Raw genomic sequence first — 22,921 nt, 5'->3', positions numbered from 1 at the left:
TCGACTGGTAGGGCTCAAGCAACCAGAGATGCACATTGTTGCAGTGTTTTAAGACTGCGATATGAAATATAAATGAAATTGAGCTGGCGGTGATGGGGCAACACCAGAATAGGATGCCTACGATGCCGCCAGAACAATACATGATACTCCCTTTCTGCTGCCTGCAGCAGGAAACGGCGGTGCGGTTGGGTTATTGCCTATTAAAAGCGTGCGGTACTCTTCCAACGGCACGACTGGCCCACATGCTGTGAAATAGATAAGTTGTAGTCTCCACTACGCTATGCTCACGGCGCTCACGCTCAGATATCGCGCCCGCCGGACGACTACCGCGGGTTAGAGCACTCCGAGCTGAGATGCATACATGTAGGACACCGCGGTCGCGCCTGCAACGGCCCGCTCCGTGTGCCAACGCGCCACTGTGCGCGCCCGCCTGCCGGTCCCATGCAGCTAGGGGAACGTGAGCCCGCGTGCGCAGAAATGGAGACCCTAGGCGAAGCTCTCGGGAAGGAACAAACAATGTTTATTAAGCTGGGGTTCAATACAACGTCCGAATCTAACTCTAATTGAAACACAAAACATGGCCAAATGATCGTCGGTGGCTGCTAACAGCTCACCGCAACAGAGAAAACAAAGAACCGAGCAGAGGGAGAGGCTGCCTATCCTTCAGCCAGCCCCTGCCATCGCGCACCCCATAGCAAAGAAAATGGAAACAGAAAGAAACAGAAGAACAGACTGGGGCATGATCGCAAGGCACTGCATCAGGACATCGAGACGATGGAAGAGTGCCCGCGCCCACCGTGGCCGGGACCCCGACGAGCCGAAGTAACCATCGGCCGGCGGCGGACATTGGGGGCCACCGCCGGCAGAGGGAAACACGTACGCACCTTCCGATGCCTGGATGTGGCTTCATCGGGCCCCGTCTGCGCCCGCGTTCCCGGAGCGCACGCAAGCAGGGCCAGAATCCCGCCAAAAAGTCGGCCAATGGGGGAAGGCCGTTGACCTTGCCGTGGGCGGGACGACAGCCAAGTGAGAGTGTTTTATGACTTGCTGCCACCCCGTTCAGGCAGAGAGGCGAGGACATGGAGCAACGCAATGGAACGATGTTGCACAACCACTGCGAGCACCCGAAACCCCACAAAGTGAAAATGCCTATCGCAGTAGGGTTGGAGGCAGTAGCTTCTGGGCAAGATGCAGATGCAAGATGCTTCTGGGCAAGATGCAACTAGAGGCGCGCGCCGTGTGTTGAGCTGGGTTCCTTGCAGCACCAGCAGATGGCGCTCACATCCGTTGCCTCGGCCGTGTGGAGGAAAGAAAAAAAAAATCTGAAAGCTCGCCTTCGCACTGTGAGGTCTTAGGGTCTCACAGGAGTACCGACCACCGCGGGTTTGAACTTAGTGAGCCACAGGGCCGTGTCAGCCTTCGCCTCCGGCACTGCTGTGTGCGAGCTCAGGCCGCAAGGGGCTACCGAGCAACGCACGCAATAACATAATATTGCCCTGAGTAACGGAAACCATTTATTTACTCCAGCGGCACCAGCACTGCACAAACGCCCGAGTGGCGGGAAACCAAAGGGCACTAAGGGCAAAAATACAGAAACGGGTGCCTATAGCACATCGCTGTGAGAGCACAGGCTCAAGTTGGGACACGCGCCATGCTACTTGCTCTGGCAATAACCAATGGGCAAACTTGCAAGAGCTCGGGCAATATTCTTCAGCTTGGGCCTTCGGCAAGTGCGGCTCGGCATGGTACGACCTCGTGCGAGCACTAGGCACCGCTTTTCGGCTTAGCGTCAGGAAAGGATCAGCACAAAGTACACGCTCCCAGCACGGACAAAGGCACCGTGCGCGAGCTCAAGTCCTAGTCGCAAAGGTGTCGGCGGATGTGAGGAAAGCATGTACTGTACGTACACTGCGCTGGTCCTGGAGATAAGAGAGCCACGCTCAGCAGTCAGCAGCCAAATGTGGCCACTTCGTGACGTCAGCGCCCCAGCCCGCCGCTAACCACCGTGAGTGGAGTGCCACCACTGAAACCGATTGGGAGCAGACAGAGATAGGCGGGAGACGGCATCCAGGTGAAGCCCGCGCAGTGGTGCCAGCACATTCTTCAATTCCCACAGCACATAGCATTCGCCGCAAGCGTTTCCTGGCAGAGATTACGGTTGCATAAGCTGCAGTTGCCAGGAAGCAACAACTGTAGCATACAAAGCAGCAGCTGTAGCATACGAAGCAGGGAGTGACGTAACTACACTTTTGTATGTAAAAGAACCTACCTAGCAACTGATTTGTGTTGTGACAGTGCTATTAGAAGGTCACGTATTGTGAGGACTCCTGAAGAGCAGCGTGCCTACTAGGCGTGGTGAAAGTGTGGTTAAGTGCATTTCTCTTCTCCCTGGTCCACCCTTTGCAGGTGCAAGAAGTAGAGGCGCAATCCAAGTTGCAGGCCGTTGAAACGTCTTAGGCTAATAATTGGGTAAATTGCATCTGAATGGCACCATGGGAATAATTTCAAGCTACGTCGCAATGGTTAATCATTCTAGTTGTCATTTGCAGCTTCGCTGTTCAACCACTTTCACAGCGTGGATTAGAGACCAATTATTTTGTGTTCTTGATCATGAACGTTGATGCCGGGAAATCGTACGTAATGGTATCATATCAGTGAAGTTCTGCTGTACATACAACCATAGCCCCCGGAAAGTGTGTGAAGTACTCTAAGAATGCTGACGCATTAACACTATCTCGGCCGCCCAAGTGGCTAGGAAATGACGTAGTGGAAGAGGCTGGGTGGTGCATCCGCACTTGCATGTGACCTTGCTTGTCTGACCGTTCCCTGCTCTCATGTGACAGCTGGGGGGCTGACCCTCATGTGATAGTCAAGGTTTCAATTCTTGTGCATATAGAATGTGTGAACTGATCGCAGCAGTATGGGGCCCACACTGTATACCCAGCACCATGAAAGCGGCCCGAAGGGTGCACTTTATTAGCAGCTCTGGTCATGACATATTTTAGCCTGCACACTTTTGGCAAGAACTCTACAACCTTTAAATTGAGCATTCTGCACAAATTCCTTTACAACTGCTTGTTTGCGCACACTTAACTTATAAAAACACTTTTGTCACTGTTCTGGTGGCCTACCTGTAGGAAACGAGTGGACTGCTCTGCTAGAGAAAATGTTTTGCGTGCAGGATAAGGTCCATGTTCCATGTGTGATGCATGTTAAATTAAGATAGATTTGTTTTGTGGAAGGTGAGCTTAGGCATCTTGTTGGAGTGCACGTTAAAGAACCCCAGGTAGTCAAAATTAATCCGGAGCCCTCCACTACGGCATGCCTCATAATCAGAACTGGTTTTGGCACGTAAAACCTGAGAAAGACGAAGAAGAAGTTTGGTAAGCATTTTGTAGGTGAGAGGATTGGCATTGTGGCACTACAGGCAGCGGTCAGCAACGGGATGGGCGTATGGCCTTTGCCGTGGATGCACACACGGGCCGGCTAACCACACGGCTGGTGCTCGACCGCGAGAGCCAGGAGGAGTTCTCGCTGGTGCTGGTGGCACACGATGGGGGCCAGCCACCTCGTGAGGCTCGGCTGGCACTGCTGGTGCGTGTCCTGGGCCTTCACCAGCCGCCTGGAGTGGCCGCTGGTGGCTCCACCCGGAGGATGCACGTCCGTGAGGGAGCGGCTGCAGGCACTGTGTTGGGCTCCCTGGCACCACACCCAGCAGGGGCCACCTTTTGCCTCTTGGGTGAACCGCTTGTCTTTGATGTTGGTGAGCTTTACTTTCATACTTAATGTATACTACTGTGCACCTCTTCGAAACCGAAACTAGCGTAGCCTAATCGATCCAGTAGTAACCTACCATGCCCTAACGGCAGGGCAAGCCAAGCCACTATGGCTGCATTGGCTGCATTTGCTGGTTGTCATGTGAGTAGTTCCGCACATCTAACGTTTGTTCATCTACGTGTTAAATAGCTACACGGTCCTGGCAACCTCTTAAAACAGTTTCAAGGGGCGCCAACTCCGCCTGTGATGAATGCACCAATGAGGGAAATATTAAGTGAGGGTAGCGCCAGACAATGACTGTTCCGAAGAAATCCACAATCATTCAGCTATCGCGGCTCGGTCGACTTCAGTTAAGTTGCCAGGGGATGAAGGTTTGATGCATGCATTGGCTGTACTGTTGTCTATCTGTAGCGACAGCATGACAGTGGTTGAAATAACAACTGACCAAGTGGGAGGCAAGAGTGTGTGCGCACAGCAATGCGTTGACAAACTTGGCCCATATTCTCGGACAATCACTACTACTACCACAGATACTACTTTCAGTTTTAAAGCACTAGACGTGTCGACGGGCGAAAGTCTTGTGCCAAGCACGCCATCTTTCGTTTGACTAGTGCGAGATGCAGCGGCGTCTGCAAGTAACGACATTCTTGGCACAGTGTGGAAATGCTTCCTCCCGTCAATGCGTCCCTTGATAGTCACGCGAAATGTCACACAAATCAAGTATCTTTCGAAAGTTATTGTCCAAGAATACAGCCCAACTTTATCAAGCATGTTGCTGCGCACACATACTCTTGCCCTTGGCCTAGACATTCTGTGGCCGCATTTTTCTAGCAATGTCTTTTATGCTGTTCCTTTTCCTACTTTTTCCGCTTGTCGCTTTGTCCGTGGTCAGAGCGACGCTCCGCACACATTATCGACGAGATCAGCTGGTTGTGAACAGTGGATGGTAAGAGTAGCGTTTAATCGAGAGGAAAGCATTGCTACAAAATCGTGGCCCGTATCTCGACCATTGTCATACTGTCACTACAGAGACGAAAGTACAGTCAGTGCATGCACCATATTCTCATTGGCAACTACTAGATTGACTAGGCTTTGCTAGTTTTAGTTGTGCAAAACATTGCCAACATGGCCAACGACTATGCTGGCGACGTCTCAAAACAAAAACATCGTTATTTCTGCTTGGCACATGGTCATGCACTCGGAGTGTGCATTATCAAACGATGTGCTGTCAGGTGTCAGAAATTTCGATCGTCCTTATGCATCAAGTCTACAGAGCTAGTGGCAACGCCACAGTGCTGTCTAAATAATCAAGGTATGTCCGAATTATTGGTGTCGGAATAATCGACCATTGACTGTACTTTTTTTGCTTTAATGTCCCTTTAAACAAAGGAGTCTGGAAAATTCAATATGGCGCCGCTCACATCTTTCTCAAAATGAATGAACATTAAAGAATAAAAAATTTTCCTGTTGAATAGATGTTCAGATTAACAAAAAAAGTCAGTACACTTCAACAATTCCTCTGTACTCATTTACTGCAGCAACAGCAGTCTCCCACAGCAGTCACTGTTTTCAAAACTGCTGTTCGCTGCAGTATTGCCTGTTCTGAGCTTACACAGACGTCCCCACCTTCGTGGGGACGTCGTGGGTGCCTAAAAACCTTGGAAAAGTTACTAAAGCACAAATGTTACATGGTAGCCCACTGGTCAGCACTTCAATGTGCACACTGCTGCAGGGACATGAGTTAAAATCCCAGCGGCAATGTTTGGCAAAGTTTTGTTCCCATACTTACCTGGCTGCCCTCTCCTTGTTTTCGGAACAATTGTATGCGACACTTAAAGCCATTAGCAAGTCTGTGGGCATTTGAGCTACACATGAGCCGACTATGTGTGTTCAGGTATTCCTTGTGTAGTTATTGCTTGATTTTGCAGAACAATGATGCACTCACTGGCACTACACTGCGGGTCAAAATACCATGCTGTACCGGGTGTTTTCTTTAATGATGACAGCATTTTTAAAAATCACCTGTGGCATATAGCACAAATCTACTCATTGAGCTGGGTTCCTCGAAGAGGTGGACATTAATTGCACTTTAAATAAAATTGCATAATCGACCAATTAACAAAATTTCACTAATCAACTTTGTTACTAATTATTTTGCACACATATTGCATGTAAGAATTGAAGCCAGTGATTTCACAAGGCACATCCACTTGGAACGAATTTTGAAAGTAGAACCAGTTTTGATATAAGCGCTGTCAAACTTGCAATAAATATGCACTGTTGTTACACTTCTTTAAAAACGGCCTTTTTATGCATTGGTGCTCAAAGATTACTGGAACACCAATGCAGTTCGTCGCAAACTTTTGGAATGCATACAGTGACACCATGTTACTACAAACACCACATTAACAAACTGTTCAGATTAACGAGCTTTTCAGAAATCCCTTGCTGACTGATTATAGTTTCAATGTAAAAATATTTCACTTTTAGAAACTTCAGAATACCAATGATCAATATTCAGTTTCTGTGTCATGTTAATGCCTCAGTACTACGAACTAATATTCAGAAACCTTGGGATCCTTATATTTCCGTGTATCCCTCCCGGCAGCTGGAACAGTAGGCTAGCAGGCGACAAGGCGCAGAAAGGGGACATCGTGGTGCGTGGGGTCGGAAAACCTGAGAACAGTGCCCGTAGAGATTTCTTTCTTTCTATAGCGGAGGTGATGACACATCAGGTATTGAGAGCGCATGCTCTAGTGTCACCTATTAATGGAGGCTCGTTTCTTCTTTTTGCCATCATCTAGTGGACCTCCTCTCGGCACCCTTCACTCGTTAGCCATTTGAACTTAAATGACTAAATGCAATAGACGCCAGCAAACGCTCACATTGCTTGAAAAGGTGGCGAAATCTGTAATTTAATTTAATGTGAAGGTGCATATTATTCAGCCCTAAAAATATTGTTTGTGTTTTACAATTGCAAAAATACCTATATATAAATCGTGTATATATCGGAGAAGTCATAGATTGCATTAATGAAGAATTGAGCAGCAGCTGTTACCTATGAAGCCCGCTTAAAGGCGTTTCGAGGAGAAAGAGAGCTGTGCAAATCTGCAAGCTTGCCATGCTCACATGATTGAGGTGCAGCTACAGGACGCTGATTGTAAGGAGGTAACCCATGTATATGTTTTCATCCCGTTAGATACTGTAGTTCCCGCAAAATTTGAGTGCTCAAAGCTGCGTTGCCTGTTACAGCTTGTTTCACCAGAAATGTAACTGGTTAATGTGATTGGTTACTGAAAGAAATAATTGAATTACAGTGAGTGTTATCCAGTAAACAAAATATTCGTTAAATTACAACACTACTAAAATTGTCATTGAATAATTACAATTATGTAATTAATTACATGTAATTTGTTGCGTACAGGTCTGTTAAATTTGTATTTCACACTTGTGGTGACTGTCCCTGCGATGTGGCACTGTCATGGCTTGTAAAAAACCAGAGCCCTGAAAGTCTTGGTTTTAGGTAGTGGTGCACAGTTAAGTGTAATGATAAATCTGGCTTTTGTGTGAGCAGTGGGGTAAGTCCCATTGCATACAAAGCCTAAAGATTGAGCAGTTCAATTAACAGTAGAGTCTGCTGGATCTTTGCTTAGTCAGCTGCCAAAAGCAAAATTGCATTTGTATTGATAAACTCCAACACATGAGTAATATAATCAAATACGAGGTGTGTTCAAAAAGAAACCGAACACCTTTACTGCTTATGGTACAACATTTTAAGTGCTGTCCCCTTCAAAGCAGTCCCCTCTACTGGCAATGGACTCTTCCCATTTTTTCTTCCATTTTTGGAAAGCCTCCTGGAACGCACTTTCTGGAATGGCGCACAGGTCTTTCTCGCATTATCCTGTATCTCCTGTACGGTTTGGAAACAACTTCCTTTTAAGGTGGTTTTCAGCTTGGGGAATAGAAAGAAGTCTGCTGGGGCTAGGTCCGGAGAATATAGTGGGTGGGGCACAACAGGAGTGTGGTGTTTCGCTAAGTAGCTGCGGGCAACGAGCGACGCATGAGCCGGGTCATTGTCATGATGCAACATCCAAGCCTGATTTTCCCACAATTCAGGCCTCTTACTGTGCACAGAATCTCTCAAACATGCCAAGATTTCCTGATAAACTTCTTTGTTTACCGTCTGACCATGTGGCAAACATTCCTGATGGACAATGCCTTTGCAGTCAAAAAACACAACCAACATCACCTTGATTTTTGACCGACTCATGCGTGCTTTTTTGGACGAGGAGAACCTTTGGCCACCCATTGCGATGACTGCACTTTCGTTTCAACATCATAGCCATAAACCCATGTCTTGTCGCCTGTTATGATGTTCTTAAGAAAGTTTTCATCGTCATTGGCAGCGGCGAGCAGTTCCTGGCTTATTTCAACACGGGTCTGCTTCTGTTCATCAGTCAACAAACGCGGCACAAATTTTGCACTGACATGACGCATCCCAAGTTTGTCACTCAAAATTTCATGACATGATCCTACGCTGATACCCACTTCGTCAGCAACTCGAACAGTCAAACGATGATTTCCACGAATCACAGTTCGAACTCTCTCGACATAGTCATCATCTGTGGATGTGGAAGGTCGTCCAGGCTTGGGATCCTTACCGACTGACATTCTTCCGTCTTCAAAACGCTTGAACCAATCATAGCACTGCGTGTGACTCATACAGTCCTCCCCGTATGCTGGGCTAAGCAACTGAAATGTCTCTGTGAATGTTTTCCCAAGTTTGTAGCAGAACTTGCTTCAACTGTTCTTCCAATTGCTTCATTGTCACTTTGGCACCTATCCGAAGAACAGCTTGTTCATGTGCTCACTTCAGCGGCTGTTGCTCACCAACTAACGGTCAGAGCGAAACGTGGCAAATGGCAGTTTGTTGTCTAAACCTGCCGCTACATGCGCTCAGTAGCCGCAGTGCGCTCCCTCTGCCAGTTGGCGCTCTATTTCAAAAGTTCGGTTTCTTTTTGAACACACCTCGTATTTTGTGCAAATAAGGGTCACATTTCGCACTCATTCATGACTGCTTGGATGGCATTGTAAGCGATGGTGCTTAATTAACTTGTAAGCTGATGTCACAGCTTGTGTTTTGATGTGCTCCATGGCTGGATACTTGCAGGTCAGCACTCCGGGGATGTGTTCACTGTGGGGGAAGTGGACTTCGAAATGGCCAGCGAGCACCAGCTACAGGTGCGATTGGACGATGCTGGCACCACCACACTTATTCATGTCCAGGTATGTCATTTACTACATCAATGCCTGTCTAGATTGCCGTTATGAAACTGTGAGAGCTGGACCTGCCTCTGGCTGCTGAGCTAGCAAGTGGGTGCTGCCCATGCTCAGTGCACGCGTGTTTCCTATTTTCAGTGTCCTCTCACAACATAGTCACAAGGCATCACACAAACCAGGCACAATACTTGGGGGGCTTCTGCTTGTCTAGAGTGGTCTGAAAAGCACTCGATCATTGGTACAGTCGAACCCTGTTATAACAGTTGCATCAGACACCAAATTATCTTCATTACATGAAAGGATAAGCATATTTTCAGATACAGTTAAACCACGATATAATGGAATTCTCGATATAACAAAGCACAGTAAGATCCGAGGGTATCCAGAAAACAATAAGAAAATGCTTACTAAGTCAACACGCTTTTGTTTAAGGAATGAATGAGCAAATCCTGTTGCTGTTTTGCACAAAAGCAGAGCGGGAGCTGAAATTCTCGTCATCTCGTGATCATTGGCTCTCGCAGCGACGATCGAGGCCTCGCGACTTTCTTCACAGCACGGCTGTGGAGCGTGCCTTCATTTGCGACATGTTTTGCACTACCGCACGCACATCCAGATTATGTTTTCGCCATTCAGCTGATCGGCAACAGATTGTCCGTCCATCACGATGTCACCGGTGCTCTTCATCCTCGACAGCTTCGCATCGAGTCAAAACGAAACTGTTAGCTGCAACCACTGTGGAGGAAACCGCGGCTGCTTTTGACGTGATTATGAACGGCGCCTTTGCGGTACTGAAGGCACGCGGCTGACGCATGCACCGAGTCAGAACCAGACTACCGCTTGCTGCAACAACCGCAGACGAAACCGCGGTCGCGATCATGGATGGCGACAATGCAGTTTTTTAGGCACACGACCGACGTGCGTATGGAGTCAAAACGAAACTACTGTTTGCAGCTGAAACCGCACAAACTGCAGCTGCTATCGATGCCATCATGGATGGCGACTGTGCAATTACGAAAGCCCGCTGCCACCGCGGTGTTATGCGCATCAGTAAACGCAAGGATAAAGGCATTAACCCTTTGCGGTTCGAAACTTTTAAACACTTTCTGGCTGTCCTGGTCCGAAACTATTTTGCCAGTTTGTGGTGCTGCGAATAAAACCACAAACTGTGGAAGAAAAACTCACAGATATTTATTTTTTCTCTTGAATTCTGCAGGCAACTCCTCTATCGATATTTGAGCAGCGTGTGATACCGCTCGAAGCATTCTCCTGGGTGCAGACCAGGGTTGTTACTGCAGGTTTGCAGAAAAACACAGTTTCCCTCCTGCTTCCATTTGTTTTTCAATCGCTACAAGCAGCACAGTCCTTGCTGCTTTGGCCTGGGAGCTTGTAGATGAAATGGCTCCTCCCATCTAGCCTTTCCTCGCATTCCTTCCGCGCAGACGGGCCCCGCTTTTTGGCTCTGGCCCTCACGTCACCCCACCTGCTGTTAGATGAGGTTGCGACGGTACTGCAGGTGTCGCTGTTCTTTCTCACCATGATTCTGCAGCTGTGTGCGCCTCAAATACAGCTATTGACAATGGAAACCTCTAGAAGCTTTCACTAACTGCACCACCGTAAAACACACGCTGGGAAAAAAGTGGTCATGCTTCTCTGCGAACCGCACGAACGTGCGGTTTCGCGTGCAAGTGAGAACGCTCTGGTATCCAGAAGCTGTGCTAAACATTGTGCTCCACTCTAGTGCAAAAAGAAGTAAACTTCAACAAACAAGGTTTATTTATCCTTCAAGAGATTGTGCATCATGTATACAAAGAATGCGCACGAATCGCAGTGAGAAAACACGCGAAATTTAACCCCCAAACACCCTTGTCGGGCGGTGTCCGACGGCGGACCGCTACGGCCGTGTTGCGTTCTCGGGCCCTGCCCGACAACGGACCGCAAAGGGTTAAAGGAACAAATACAGGGTCTGTCCCAAAACTTCCCGAAATGATTTTTTGTATTCGGCAATGCCACCTGGCGGGGGCGGGGCTTCAGGCGGAGAAGTTAGTGGGGGATCTTAGCTTCGAAATGAGACCGGTCTCAGTTGCCTGTGGGTAGTTGTTGAGTCAGGTCACGCTCCACGCAGAGGTATCTAGTGCACCCTCGCCGAGAAAGAAAATGGACCGGTTTTTTGAGCAGCATTATGCAATGAAGTTTTGTGTGAAACTGGGTGAAAACGGGGCAGGAGATGCTCGAAATGCTTTGGAAAGCCTATGGTGACGACGCTATGAAACAAGGCCAAACTTTCATGTGGCACAAGAGGTTCCGCGAAGGTTGGGACTCCGTCAACGACGATGACCGCTCGGGACGCCCGTTGACATCACAAACGAAAGACTCGCTGCAAAAAGTGCATCAAGTTTTGGACAAGGACCGGTGATTGGGTGTTCGGATGATCGCAGAGGAGTGTGGAAAACCCAAAACAATCGTTCATCCATTTTCATGGAGGATCTTCAAATGAGGAAAGTCTGCGCAGAAATGGTGCCAAAAGTCCTGACGAGTGAGATGAAGGAAGAGCGTGTGTTGAAGTGCCAGGAATTGCATAAACGCTACGAAACGGACCCAGAATTTTTGGACAGAGTGATCACAGGGTACGAGACCTGGATTTTTGAGTATGATCTCGAATCAAAGCGTCAGAGCAGCGAGTGGCACACCATGGAGTCTCCTCACCCGAAACAAGCAAGGATGACCAAATCGCAAATCAAGGCAATGCTCATTGTGTTTTTTGACAGAAAAGGTGTGGTTCACAGTGAATTCGTGCCACAGGGACAGACAGTCAACAAGGAGTTTTACTGTGAAGTGCTCAAACGGTTGCGCAACAGTGTTCGACACGTCCGAAAAGAAATTCGCGACAATTGGATCTTGCACCATGACAACGCGTCAAGCCACACTGCGCTTATTGTCTCCGAGTTGCTGGCCAAAATGGGTGTGGCAATGCTGCCCCATTCGCCGTACAGCCCCGATCTGACACCACCGGACTTCTTCTTTTTGTTGCCAAGAATCAAAAGAACCCTGAAAGGAACTAGGCATGGGATGCTGGAGACGGTAAAAGCAGCTGCAACGACCTCACTGAAGAAGGTTCCCGTTGACGGCTTCCAGGGCGCCTTCAATGATTGCGAGAAGCAAGGGCAATAGTGCATCGAAGCAGGGGGAGAATACTTTGAAACGTTCTGAAAAGATTGTAAAGTGATATTGAATAAATTATTTGTAAAAAAAAATTCCGGGAAGTTTTGGGACAGACCCTGTAGGCGCGAAGCGGCACGGCATTGCTGTCATTCACGTACGATTTCCGCTGACTATGGCGATGCAGACCCCGCCGCTTCGTTTCGGTTGGACACTCGCCGTTATTGCTCTTTTGCGTCGCACTTTTGCGGCGCTCCTCACTCGCCGAGCTCCAAAAGTTGTCCGAATTAACCGATAGGTGGCCAAATATGCCCGAATTAATGAGAAGTTAATTGCATTGAAGAATGCATACGCTGGCCGGGACCAGAGGGCGAGTCCAAATTATTCGATTTAACGAGGGTCGAACTGACGAGGTTTTACTGTATTTAACTTTTACAACTTCTTCTCCATAGAGCATCATGTTTTAGAACCTCAATACGACGAAGGAATACCAATACCATAAATGGAAACTTTGCGGACGCCGCTGAGGCACATGGCCAAATGGTTGAATTACAAGCGACTGCTTGTGAACGCACCTCTCAAATCACGCGACCAAGACCAACCGTAGAAGTGGAGCAGTGTCTTATGTTCCGTACAAAGTCCAAGTGGGATAAGATCCTATCATGCACCCACGCACTGTAGGCTTTGGGTGCGAGGGAAAACGATGAGGGAGAGGAGAAGTTGATGGGCGTCGTATTTCAATACGAGCAAAGGAAGCGGGGGGGGGGGGAATCAAGCGCTCGTTGTAATGCGATGTAGTGCACAGGAGCGGAGGGGGGCAGAAATGGGAGGCAGGTTTGCGCGCGTCTGCTTTGTGTTGATCAAAATGACTGAAATTCGCAATATAACGAAGTTTTCCACCGCAAGTTCAAATTCGTGATATCGAGGTTTCACTGTATTCAGTGTCGAGACTCACACAATGTCGTATGTTAGGTGCGCCACAAATGCCCACCACCGGCAAGCGACAAGTCCACTTGGTTGTATTCGGTGAAAAAGGTGCGCCAAGCGTGCCGTGAACCCGCCGGCCTATCTGACGTGGTACTGGAGTTTGTCACTGTGAGCACCTCTGCCCTACTGCATACCCTCCCCAACGTTGACCTGATGCAGGGATTGCATACACAGTTCCCGAATGTCGCAATTCGCAGAATGGTGCCGTGTCAGCCGGGGCCGCCTCTGTTGGTGCAAGGTTTGTCCAGGTCGACAGGACCGATCAGAACATGACATGGACAGAGCGATCAACAACAAAAGCAGAGTGTAATTTGGAAAGTGTGAAAGCATGTGCGAAGATCAAGCCAATTAGCTGCTGGAAGGCACGCAGATTGTGTTAGATATGTGCAGACAAACATAATATCGCTTTAACAGTCATCAATATAACCCATACACATGATATCAGGACTGATCACTAATTAGCGGCCCGGAGGCACATATTAGCGGAAGCATTTTGTGACAGCTGGTGACCTGTTAGCACATCGACCAGTGGCGAATTTGCATCACGACCACACTCATTAGGCCATAAGACCTAAGCAGTATTATGCACCACAGCTTGATGCATTAAACAAATCAGCAAGTAGATGGATTCATTATTGCTTCTTAATTGTGAGCAACATTTTAAGCTAAATTCATTGTCTGTTAAGGGGGAATGCAGGTTCTAGAATGTTAAAAAACGGCCGAAAGATTGATTTTTAGAAAAACGCATTTTAAAAATGTTTGGGCCTTCAAGCACCTGCCCTCAAATTATTAACCCTGATTTCGATCGTTAAGTAGGAAAAAATCAGCTTTCAGAACGCCACGGGAGCCGCGAAACGACCTGCGACAGGCAAAATTTGTTCAAACTTCCCGCAGGTGCCGCGGGTGCAGCCGCCAGCCGACCACCGCCATCTTGGGCTTGTTTTATAGCTGTTTTTTTTTTAGCATTTTGCGCCAGCTCAAAATGGCGCCACTAAAGCTGAACGACCGATCATGCCGCTTTTCCGAAGGGTGGTTCTGGGCCTCTGATTGGGCGGAGCGCGTGCGTGCAAGGCGAACCCCCCGTCTCGCGCCTCCCATTGGCTGGCGCGGCCACCGAGGCGGCTATGTTGCTTTTTATTTTTGTTTATTTAGTCTTCCGTTGCTCCCGGTTTCTGGTGGTCGTCTGGTACGCTTGTGTTCACGTGGCTCACGCACCGTCTTTTCGTCTTGCGCTCGTCTAAAGATGTCACGTTAATCTTACGGAGAGAAACGAAAGCGTTCATGGAACGCACGGGTGAAGATGGCGGACGAAGGTGTGCTGCTCGAACTGTCGGCACAAGCGGAACGGCTGGAACCACCTGGTGCGTCCGAAGCGGCACATCTAACATCGCCGTTGATTCTACTGGGCATAGCTGCGGCCCATCTGATGTCATCGGATCGTCAGCCGGTGTGTCCAGCGGCATCCAAGATGTGGGGTCTCACACGTGCTCTTGGGACAAAGGAACGACAACACAGTAGTGTAAACAATCACAAGGGCATTTATTGCACCTTTCATACACTGATGTATGCTAGTCGAATTACTATACATAGAACATTCACATGGGCGCGCGACAAATCAAGGAAGTTCGACTCACCGCGACCGGATAGCGAGCGATCGCCCCACGCTAAGGCATCGCCTAGTCGTTCACGTGTACGGTCACGCGAAGGGTGGCGAGTTCGAACGATCGTGATCGTCCATACCGGTGTCCTGCTCCTAAGCCTTCTCGGGACGGTCCCACGAAGCGGACCGGCGCACGCGCAAACACTCCGTGCGTGCTGCTCGCCGACACCCAAGCCGAGAGGAAGCGCCTTCTTCCTTTTGCGCCCAAGCAACCCCGCCACTAGGTGGCATTAGCAGCGCAGCACAATACGCTGCCGCCGTAACGCCACGCGGCGAAGCCGGATTACAGGAGATGGGAGCCATGCGAGGAAAACAACATCGGGGGACGCGTAAGTCGTGCATCCCCACAAAGACTGCATTGGTACGGCATACTATTCAGCGCAAAACTGCGTTGATACGGCGTACTACAGTAGACCGATTTTCCGGACTTCACGGGGACTGGAAGATAGTCCGAAAAATGGAGCAGTCCGAAAAACCGAACAGCCCGAAAAACTAGCCCCCGAGAAAAAAAAAATATGAGGCTTAGAGTGACTTAAGAAAAATGTCGCAGTTTCGCCCAAAAGGAAGAGCATCGGTTGCGATAGCAAATTAATAGACAGCGATACGAAGTAAGGATGTTAGTTTTATCTGCGCTTACTAACTAAATAAGCACGGGGTCACACGCGCACAGGTTACATGAATACATTTCGCTCGACGACCGCGGGCAAATTGACCTTCGCGCTGTCTATTCTCTCGCTTCAACGTGAACGTCGGAAAAAAGAGAAAAAAAAAAACAGTGCATACGAAGCTACTGGCACTCAGCGCACGCCCTTTGTACCCATCGCAGATCGCTTTGAAGATGAGTCCCCCGCGGGCGCCCACTTCGGCTTTCAAGATACGGTGCCTACGCGGCAGTTCGTACTAAGAGCTCCGTCGGCAGGAGCCGCAAGATCTGAACGCAACTCCCCACCGTCTCCGTCGCTTTCTCCCCGTGCCCCGCGAGGAACGAAGTCCGCGCGCCTCCGGCCGCCTTCGTCTCTTGCGTGCGCGAGATTAAATTGCGGTTGCCGGCGGACCCTCACAACTTTCACCCGCGCACAGTGTACGGCACAACCAAAACTTAAAAAGAATAAAAAAAATTTTAAAAATAAAAAAAAACGGATTCCGCTAAGTGATTATGACGTGCTGAGCTGACCGGGAAAAAGAAAGCAAGTGCCGCTTTTTGGAACATTTTGTCGGCCAAGGAAGAGCGGGCATGGCCTCGGAGACAGGAGGATAGCGTGCATCTACTAATCTTGAAGGCTATACAGGGGGGCACTGGAAGCCAAGCCCGGCCAAGCCAACGGAAAATCGAACATGGTGGCCCCAAAGATGCGTAGCGTGGCTAGGGTGGCTAGAAGGGGAGGTGTGAATACCGGCGGCGCTTTCCTGCGGGCGCGCGTGACCCCCTTGCGCACCGATGCCACCAGGGGAAATATGGCACTACCGCTCGCGGCGCGGTAAGCATAGCCGCGCCGGCCTCGCCTCTCCTCCGTGCCTTCGCCGTCAGTTTTGGTCTCGTCGCCTGTTTTGTGGTGTTTCTCGCGATACATAGCGTGTTGCACAGCGTCGTCGTGGCATTGCCAATTGCCATCCTAGTATTATTCACGAGACCTTTCACGCTAGCTCAATCTAATCACCACCGCCTGTTTTTTTTTTTTGTTTTTTTTTCGTTAGGTTTATCGTTCGCGACTTTATTAATGGAACTGCAGTCTTGATACCACGTCGCATTCCTGCCCTCTCAGAAGATGCCGTGCCCACAGTACTTCCGAACTTGCCAAAATACATTAGCAGGATTCTGACGAAAGAAAGAAAAAGAAGAGATGTCTCACACACTCCACGGGTCCCAGGTTCGGCACGCAAACCACTCCGGTATAGGCAGTTCCGCCTACTATGACCCTGTATGCCTAGACTACATATTCAACTCTCTGAGTACGAATAAAGTATTATTATTATTATTATCTTCCAAGAGAAGCGGCGCTTGTCTATTGACAAGACGGGGGAATGCATGCCCACCGGCAGACATGGAGGCTGTAAATATACAGCGGGATGGAATGCCCAATCCAGTCGCAGAAGAATTCTTCATTATCGAGCTTAAGCGACCTTTGGAATTGTGGTCACTGCAAAAGTTTAAACAAAACATTGCTCGTTACTGGACTGCAGAGTTTGCAATGAACGAAATGCCGCGCCTGTTGTGTTAACCAAAATGGTAGTGTTCTTCATTGGAGAAGGACTTGCCAGCTGTAGCATCTACTTGACTGGGCAGCTTCACAACGAAACCGTTGTGGAATCTAAAGAACAAACAGAAGGGACCTTGGGGGCCTTTTATATCTATCAGAACCATTCTACAAGCTGGTCAATGCCCTTAATTGAAAACAAACTCACTCGTTTGCATGCCAAAGCTGTGGCAGAGTTTATGCAGTTGATCAATTGGTGATGTGCCAAAAATTGGTTGCCTAGAGCATTCTGCTGCCCTGACAGCATCAGTTGTATGTTTTTGTTGCGTAACAATGATTCATTTTTTGCTTAAAGGTGTCATTCAGCAGGGCACTGAGAATAAACTAAAAGCACTGAAATATTGCGTGTTGTAGATCAAATTTTCCCATAGTTGTTTTGCTCACTTAAATAAACAATATTATGACCAGATCTGTTGCTGTCTGCAATCATAGTAAATTGCTTATTTGAGCGTCGAAAAGACATGCTACACGTCTGCAAGCGCTGGCACAAAGTGGTTTGTACGTCGAGAAGTAATCGGGTAATGACTGCAGTTTACAGGTCGTACGTACGGCACGCATAGGGTGATTACTGCTGACCTCGATGACGATGGTCGCACTTTGAGGGAGTTGAAGTGCAAGGCACCTGTGTGCCGTAAGGTGTCAGTGCGCATAAAAGAACCCGAAGTGGTCGAAATTATTCCAGAGCCCCCAGCCCCTATGATCCTGATCCGGAGGACAAAAAAAAAAAAAAAAAGCGTTTGAATCTATCGACGCAATGCGAACTGGGCCCGTAAAATCTCACAGGAGTAGTGATGTGGGCTGATAAAACGTTGATTTCATGATAAAGACGTATACCATGACGCTCGCAGATAGCACGCGATACCCGAGGCTGGCGATGCGCTCATTTCGGTTGCGTGCCTTCCCGCGCCTCGGTCAACAGCGCCGCCCCGCAACATCGGTGCGATGAGGGGTCACACTTGCGCCGCCGGTATTCACACCTCCCCTTCTAGCCACCCTAGCGTGGCTCGGAGCGAGCGATTTAGTCCGGAAAATCGAACATTGGCACCTAGATTCGTCCGAAAAATCGGTCGCGAAAATGCATTAGCTCTATCGGAATCCTGACGGTATATCTATGAAGTCCGGAATATCCAACAAGTCCGAATTTTCGGAGTCCGAAAAATCCGTCGGGTACTGTATTCAGCGCGCTGCCCGAATGGTCGGCACGAGTGGAATAGCTGGAATCACCTGTTGCGTCCGAAATGGCACATCTAATGTCGCCTTTGATTCCACTGGGCATAGCTGCGGCCCATCTGATGTCATCAGATCGTCAGCCAGCGCGTCCAGCGGCATCCAAGACCGCGTTGGTATGGCATACTATTCAGTGGGCGAGTCGGTTGAACGCGCGAGAAGTGCGGCGATCTTGAAGTAGTGTCTGGCATCACAGTGCGCAGCGGAGCATAAATTCAAGCTGCTAGTCGCAAAAGCTTCGGAAGTCGCAAAATGAGCATCTAGACAGTAATGCTACCAAGACTAGGCTTTCAAAACGGCACAAGCCAGCAAAGGATCCTGCATATACAGCCCTGGCATGCTGTAGAGCTAAGTGTTGTTGAATGACAATAATCAATTTAGGTCATTCAATAAATATTACATGCGTGCGTGCTTTTGACTTGAACATTGTGCAAGTTTAAATTTTCTATGGAAAGGCTACTTTATTATACGATTTTTGTATTCATTGAGCTTGCAGGCCACTGGAACGGGCACATGAAGTGGTAAATGTAGTTTCTCATGCTCGTTTAGGGGCAGTACATGGCATTATGACAAGCTTTTCCCAGTTTTCTGGGAAGGTTCAGTCATATATTTACAGTCAAACCTCGTTATAACGAAGTTGAAGGGGGAGTCGTAATTACTTCGTTATAACCATTAGTTCGTTATAGCCAATATCCATTTCTACCGACAATTAGCCAGCAAGAGAGAATGTACTCACCACCGAATATCACAGCAGCCCGACGCGCAGCGCAAGACGGCCGTCGGAAGGCAAAAAACTAGCAAAATAATAAAGAATAATGCACTTTATTTCCGCCAAATTCAGCACAGCAGCTGGCAGATCACTTCGAAGAAAAATAGTCCTTAATAGACTTTTGCCGACTCTTCTTCAAGCGGATGACTGCTTTTTCAGCTGCAGCCGCTATTTCGAGTCCGTCCTCGCCGTCATCGTGAGCACCAAAGAAGCGGCGCAGCAGGTCTGTCGCATCCAGCGCTTGTGCGGGCGTCGGTTCGTCGGGTTCGCCAACATTAGGCTCCGGGGTGTCGACACATTCGTCACTGTCGTCATTATGCACCCCCGTCACCGCGCGCACAATTTCCGCATCTGACAACTCTTCGGTTGTCACCGCGTCAGCATCTGCACCGACGTACGTGCAGAATGTGTCGCAGTCAGGCACAACGCCGGCGTCAAGGAGAGCGTCCCACGACGTCTGGGCCTGGTCGCCTGCGGCACCCTCACTGGCGACATTACCGAGATCTTCGCTGGGCTCTCCGCTGCTGACGCCAAATGAGGCATGCCGGAAGCAGTTGGCGATCGTGCTTGCAGTGACGGCCATCCAGGCAGCTTGTAACATCTCGATCGCCATGTACAGGTCGATCGTTGTCTCGCGCTTCATGCTCATATTGAGCAAAATTCGGTCGATGACACGCTTGCGGTAGCCCGACTTAAAGTTCATGATCACACCTTGATCGAGGGGTTGCACAACCGCAGTAGTGTTAGGCGGCAAAAAGCACAGTTCAATGTTTTTAAGCACAACGGTAGTGTGGTGGGCCGCGCAGTTATCCAGGACGAGGCATATCTTGCGGTTCTGCTTGCCCAGCCGCTCGTCCCACTCACGCAGCCATTGTGCGAAGATCTCTCTTGTCATCCAGGCCTTGCGGTTGGACACATAACTCACTTGGAGTTTCCGCTTTCCTTTGAAGCATCGTGGTGATGCACTTTTGCCGATCACGAGGGCCGGCACCTTTTCGGACCCGTCCATATTCGCACAAAGTAGCACGGTCACACGGACCTTGCTCTGCGTACCGCCCTGGCAGCGGTCACCTTTGAGGGCCAAGGTTTTTTGCGGCAACATCTGATAGAACAGGGCAGTCTCATCTGCGTTGAACAAATCCCTGGGGCTGTATTTTTCGAGCAGCTGCCCAATGTTCTTCTCAATCCACGCCACTGCAGCTTCGCGGTCCACAGATAGCGATTCCCCGCTGACAGCCTTGCCGACGATGTCGTGGCGCTCCTTGAAGCGCTGCAGCCAGCCGTCACTCGCCACAAAATCATCGTGCCCTATGATGCACGCGAAGTTCCTTGCCTTCTGCTGCAGAAGTGCCCCGCTCACAGGAGTGCCGCTTGCTCTGATTTCTAAAAACCAGTTGAACACCGCCTTCTCGACAGCTTCGAAGGCGGGGGCTCGCAGCTTCATTCGGTCGCCTTTGACGCCACGTGCAACAGCGCCGGTAATAGCTTCTCTCTTGCTTAAGATCGTCGACAGCGTGCTCAACGATACGCCGAAATCTTCGGCCACTTTTTTTTTCTTGACGCCGGATTCAACGGCTTTCAGCATTGCCGACTTCTGCTCGATTGTTATAGTTTTGCGCTTACGTTTGCCGTTGTCCATCTCGTGTCCATCTCGTGTCGGAGGAGGAGGTCAGATGCGCGGGTGGGTCAATGAGTTCCACAGGAGAGGGGAGGCCGGCTGACACGCACGCTCGCGCGAGTTGCTGCGCGGGCGAGTCCATTAGTTCCTGAGGAAAGGGGAGGCAGGGAGACGCGCACCCATGCGCGTGTTGGCAGGCGGCTCCTGGAGAGCGCAAGGCGCAAGTTTTGAATTACCGCAGCTGTGATGGGACGTAAACCGTCGCGCGCTATAAGATATTGAATTCACGTATACCAAAATGATCAGTAAATGCTCGTTGTGGACAAAGAATGGTTCGTTATATCCATTGTGAGGAAATTTTCGCTTCGTTAAAACGAGGTTTTAAATACATGGGCGTCTATGGGAATTTCAAGGGGAATTACAATTGCTTCGTTATATCCATTAGTTCGTTATATCCCGCTTCGTTATAACGCGGTTCTACTGTAGTATAGTCATTCTTCATGAAAAATAGAGCTACAAAATGATGTCATTAATATTGCTGTAGCTGGATACTAGAAAAAGTTGCAGCTGTCTAAACTTCAAATGCGTTTTTCTCAGATCATTGCTTTTACACACCGCACTCAGTCTTATGGGGCTTTTTTCTATGATGTTGTTGAGTGACAATAACAAGTTTGGTATCAGTGTATTTGTATTGAAATGATCTAGGAGATGATGCTATTTCTGTTACTCTAGCATCATTTTAGAAATTGCAATCAAAAGTAATATGAGTTAAAATAAGAAAAATATATTGACAGTCAATGTTGGTCTGCTTTCTTACCTTTAGAATGCTTTCAAACAAATAAAAATAGCATCACCTCCTGGAGCAAGTTTTTGGCATTAAGGTCATGCAATTACTTTTCGTCTTTAACAAAGAAAAATTGCAAAAAAGCCCCGTAAGAAGTACTTATGAAATTTATTTTCAGACTTAAGTACTTTCTGAACCAAAGTAGCTATCAAAAAACTAATTATATATTTGAAATCAGCGTGAGAAATTGATCTAAACAGTGAAGTGTAGTTCAGATAGAACCAAAACTAAAGAAAAGTTTTAGAACCCACGTCCCCCCTTAACACAGAGCAGTAAGAAACAAAAGGAAATGACTGTCATATCTCTGACCATCCTGAGGCATCAGGAAAATTTCTTGCTGTGTAGCAGCATAGCATTTAATGTATTCTTTGACATGCAGATTCAAGTGGAAGACTTAAACGACTGCACACCCACCTTTCCGGAGGACCCTGTGCACTTGTCTATTGCTGAAGACATCCCCCAAGGAACTGTAGTGTGGACGTTTGCTGCTCAAGACTTGGACAGTGGCGATAATGGCAAGGTTTGGGCTGCATTTATAATCCTTTTTGCATGTAGTAGATGCCCTGTCGTATTGGAAGGGGCAAATCTGTCAACACAGACTCTACACAAGACACTCTATCGAATAAGGAACACATTGATGTTTTTATTTATTTATTTATTTTCAGCATAGACATTTTATAGCATAAGTCGCCGAGTCATGAATATTCGCCCTATACACGGTGCAGGGGGGGGGTATTCTGTAAGAGTCCACCTAGTGGACTGTCCACTTCGGCTGTTGCGATTGGCTCCAGCGGCACGAGCGAGAAGGAGCCAGCCAGTCTCCTTCTCGCTCGTGCCAGTCTCCTTCTCGCTCGTGCCGCTGGAAATCGCGACAGCCGAAGTGGACAGTCCACTAGGTGGACTCTTACAGAATACCACCCCCCCCCCCCCTCCCTGCACTACAGTCGATCCTGGATATATCAAACTCGGATATATTGAATTATTGTCTATACAGTGCAGTCCACGTATAACGATACCACATATATCGATATATCGGTTATAACGATGAGTCGACCTAAGAGTATCAACTTATGCATTGGGACTACGAGAAAAAAAAAAACATATATATCGATATATTATTCACCGCATATCGGATATAACGATCCAAATCTTGCTTCTGGGTAGCGTTTTTCATGCAGAATAATCGTGAAATTTGCGTTCCTAAGTTGTCTGTTCCTAAGACAGGGCAAAAGTTTGCCTACACGAGTTCGTATTTGCTTCCATTACCGCGCAGCACATCCCGCCCGCGCGCCGATTGCGAACGAAAGCCACGCAGAGCATCGCAAGTTGTCGGAGCGTGCAGAAGATG

General features: G+C 48.6%; 1 protein-coding gene across 3 annotated transcripts in view; it reads left to right on the top strand.

Annotated features, from left to right (window-relative positions):
• Positions 1 to 22,921, top strand: part of LOC119449354 (protein dachsous) — a 199,696-nt gene that overhangs the window by 57,189 nt on the left and 119,586 nt on the right. For all 3 annotated transcript variants that reach the window (XM_037712521.2, XM_037712520.2, XM_049665182.1), the window contains exons 10-12: positions 3,428 to 3,763; positions 8,948 to 9,063; positions 21,953 to 22,093. In XM_037712521.2, coding sequence (XP_037568449.1) covers positions 3,428 to 3,763; positions 8,948 to 9,063; positions 21,953 to 22,093 — 593 coding nt within the window. The remainder of the gene's footprint in view (positions 1 to 3,427; positions 3,764 to 8,947; positions 9,064 to 21,952; positions 22,094 to 22,921) is intronic.

This window comes from Dermacentor silvarum, chromosome 4 (genome assembly GCF_013339745.2).
Source record: "Dermacentor silvarum isolate Dsil-2018 chromosome 4, BIME_Dsil_1.4, whole genome shotgun sequence".
In the NCBI taxonomy this organism is placed as follows: domain Eukaryota; kingdom Metazoa; phylum Arthropoda; class Arachnida; order Ixodida; family Ixodidae; genus Dermacentor; species Dermacentor silvarum.
This window is presented reverse-complemented; position numbering and strand designations above follow the sequence as displayed.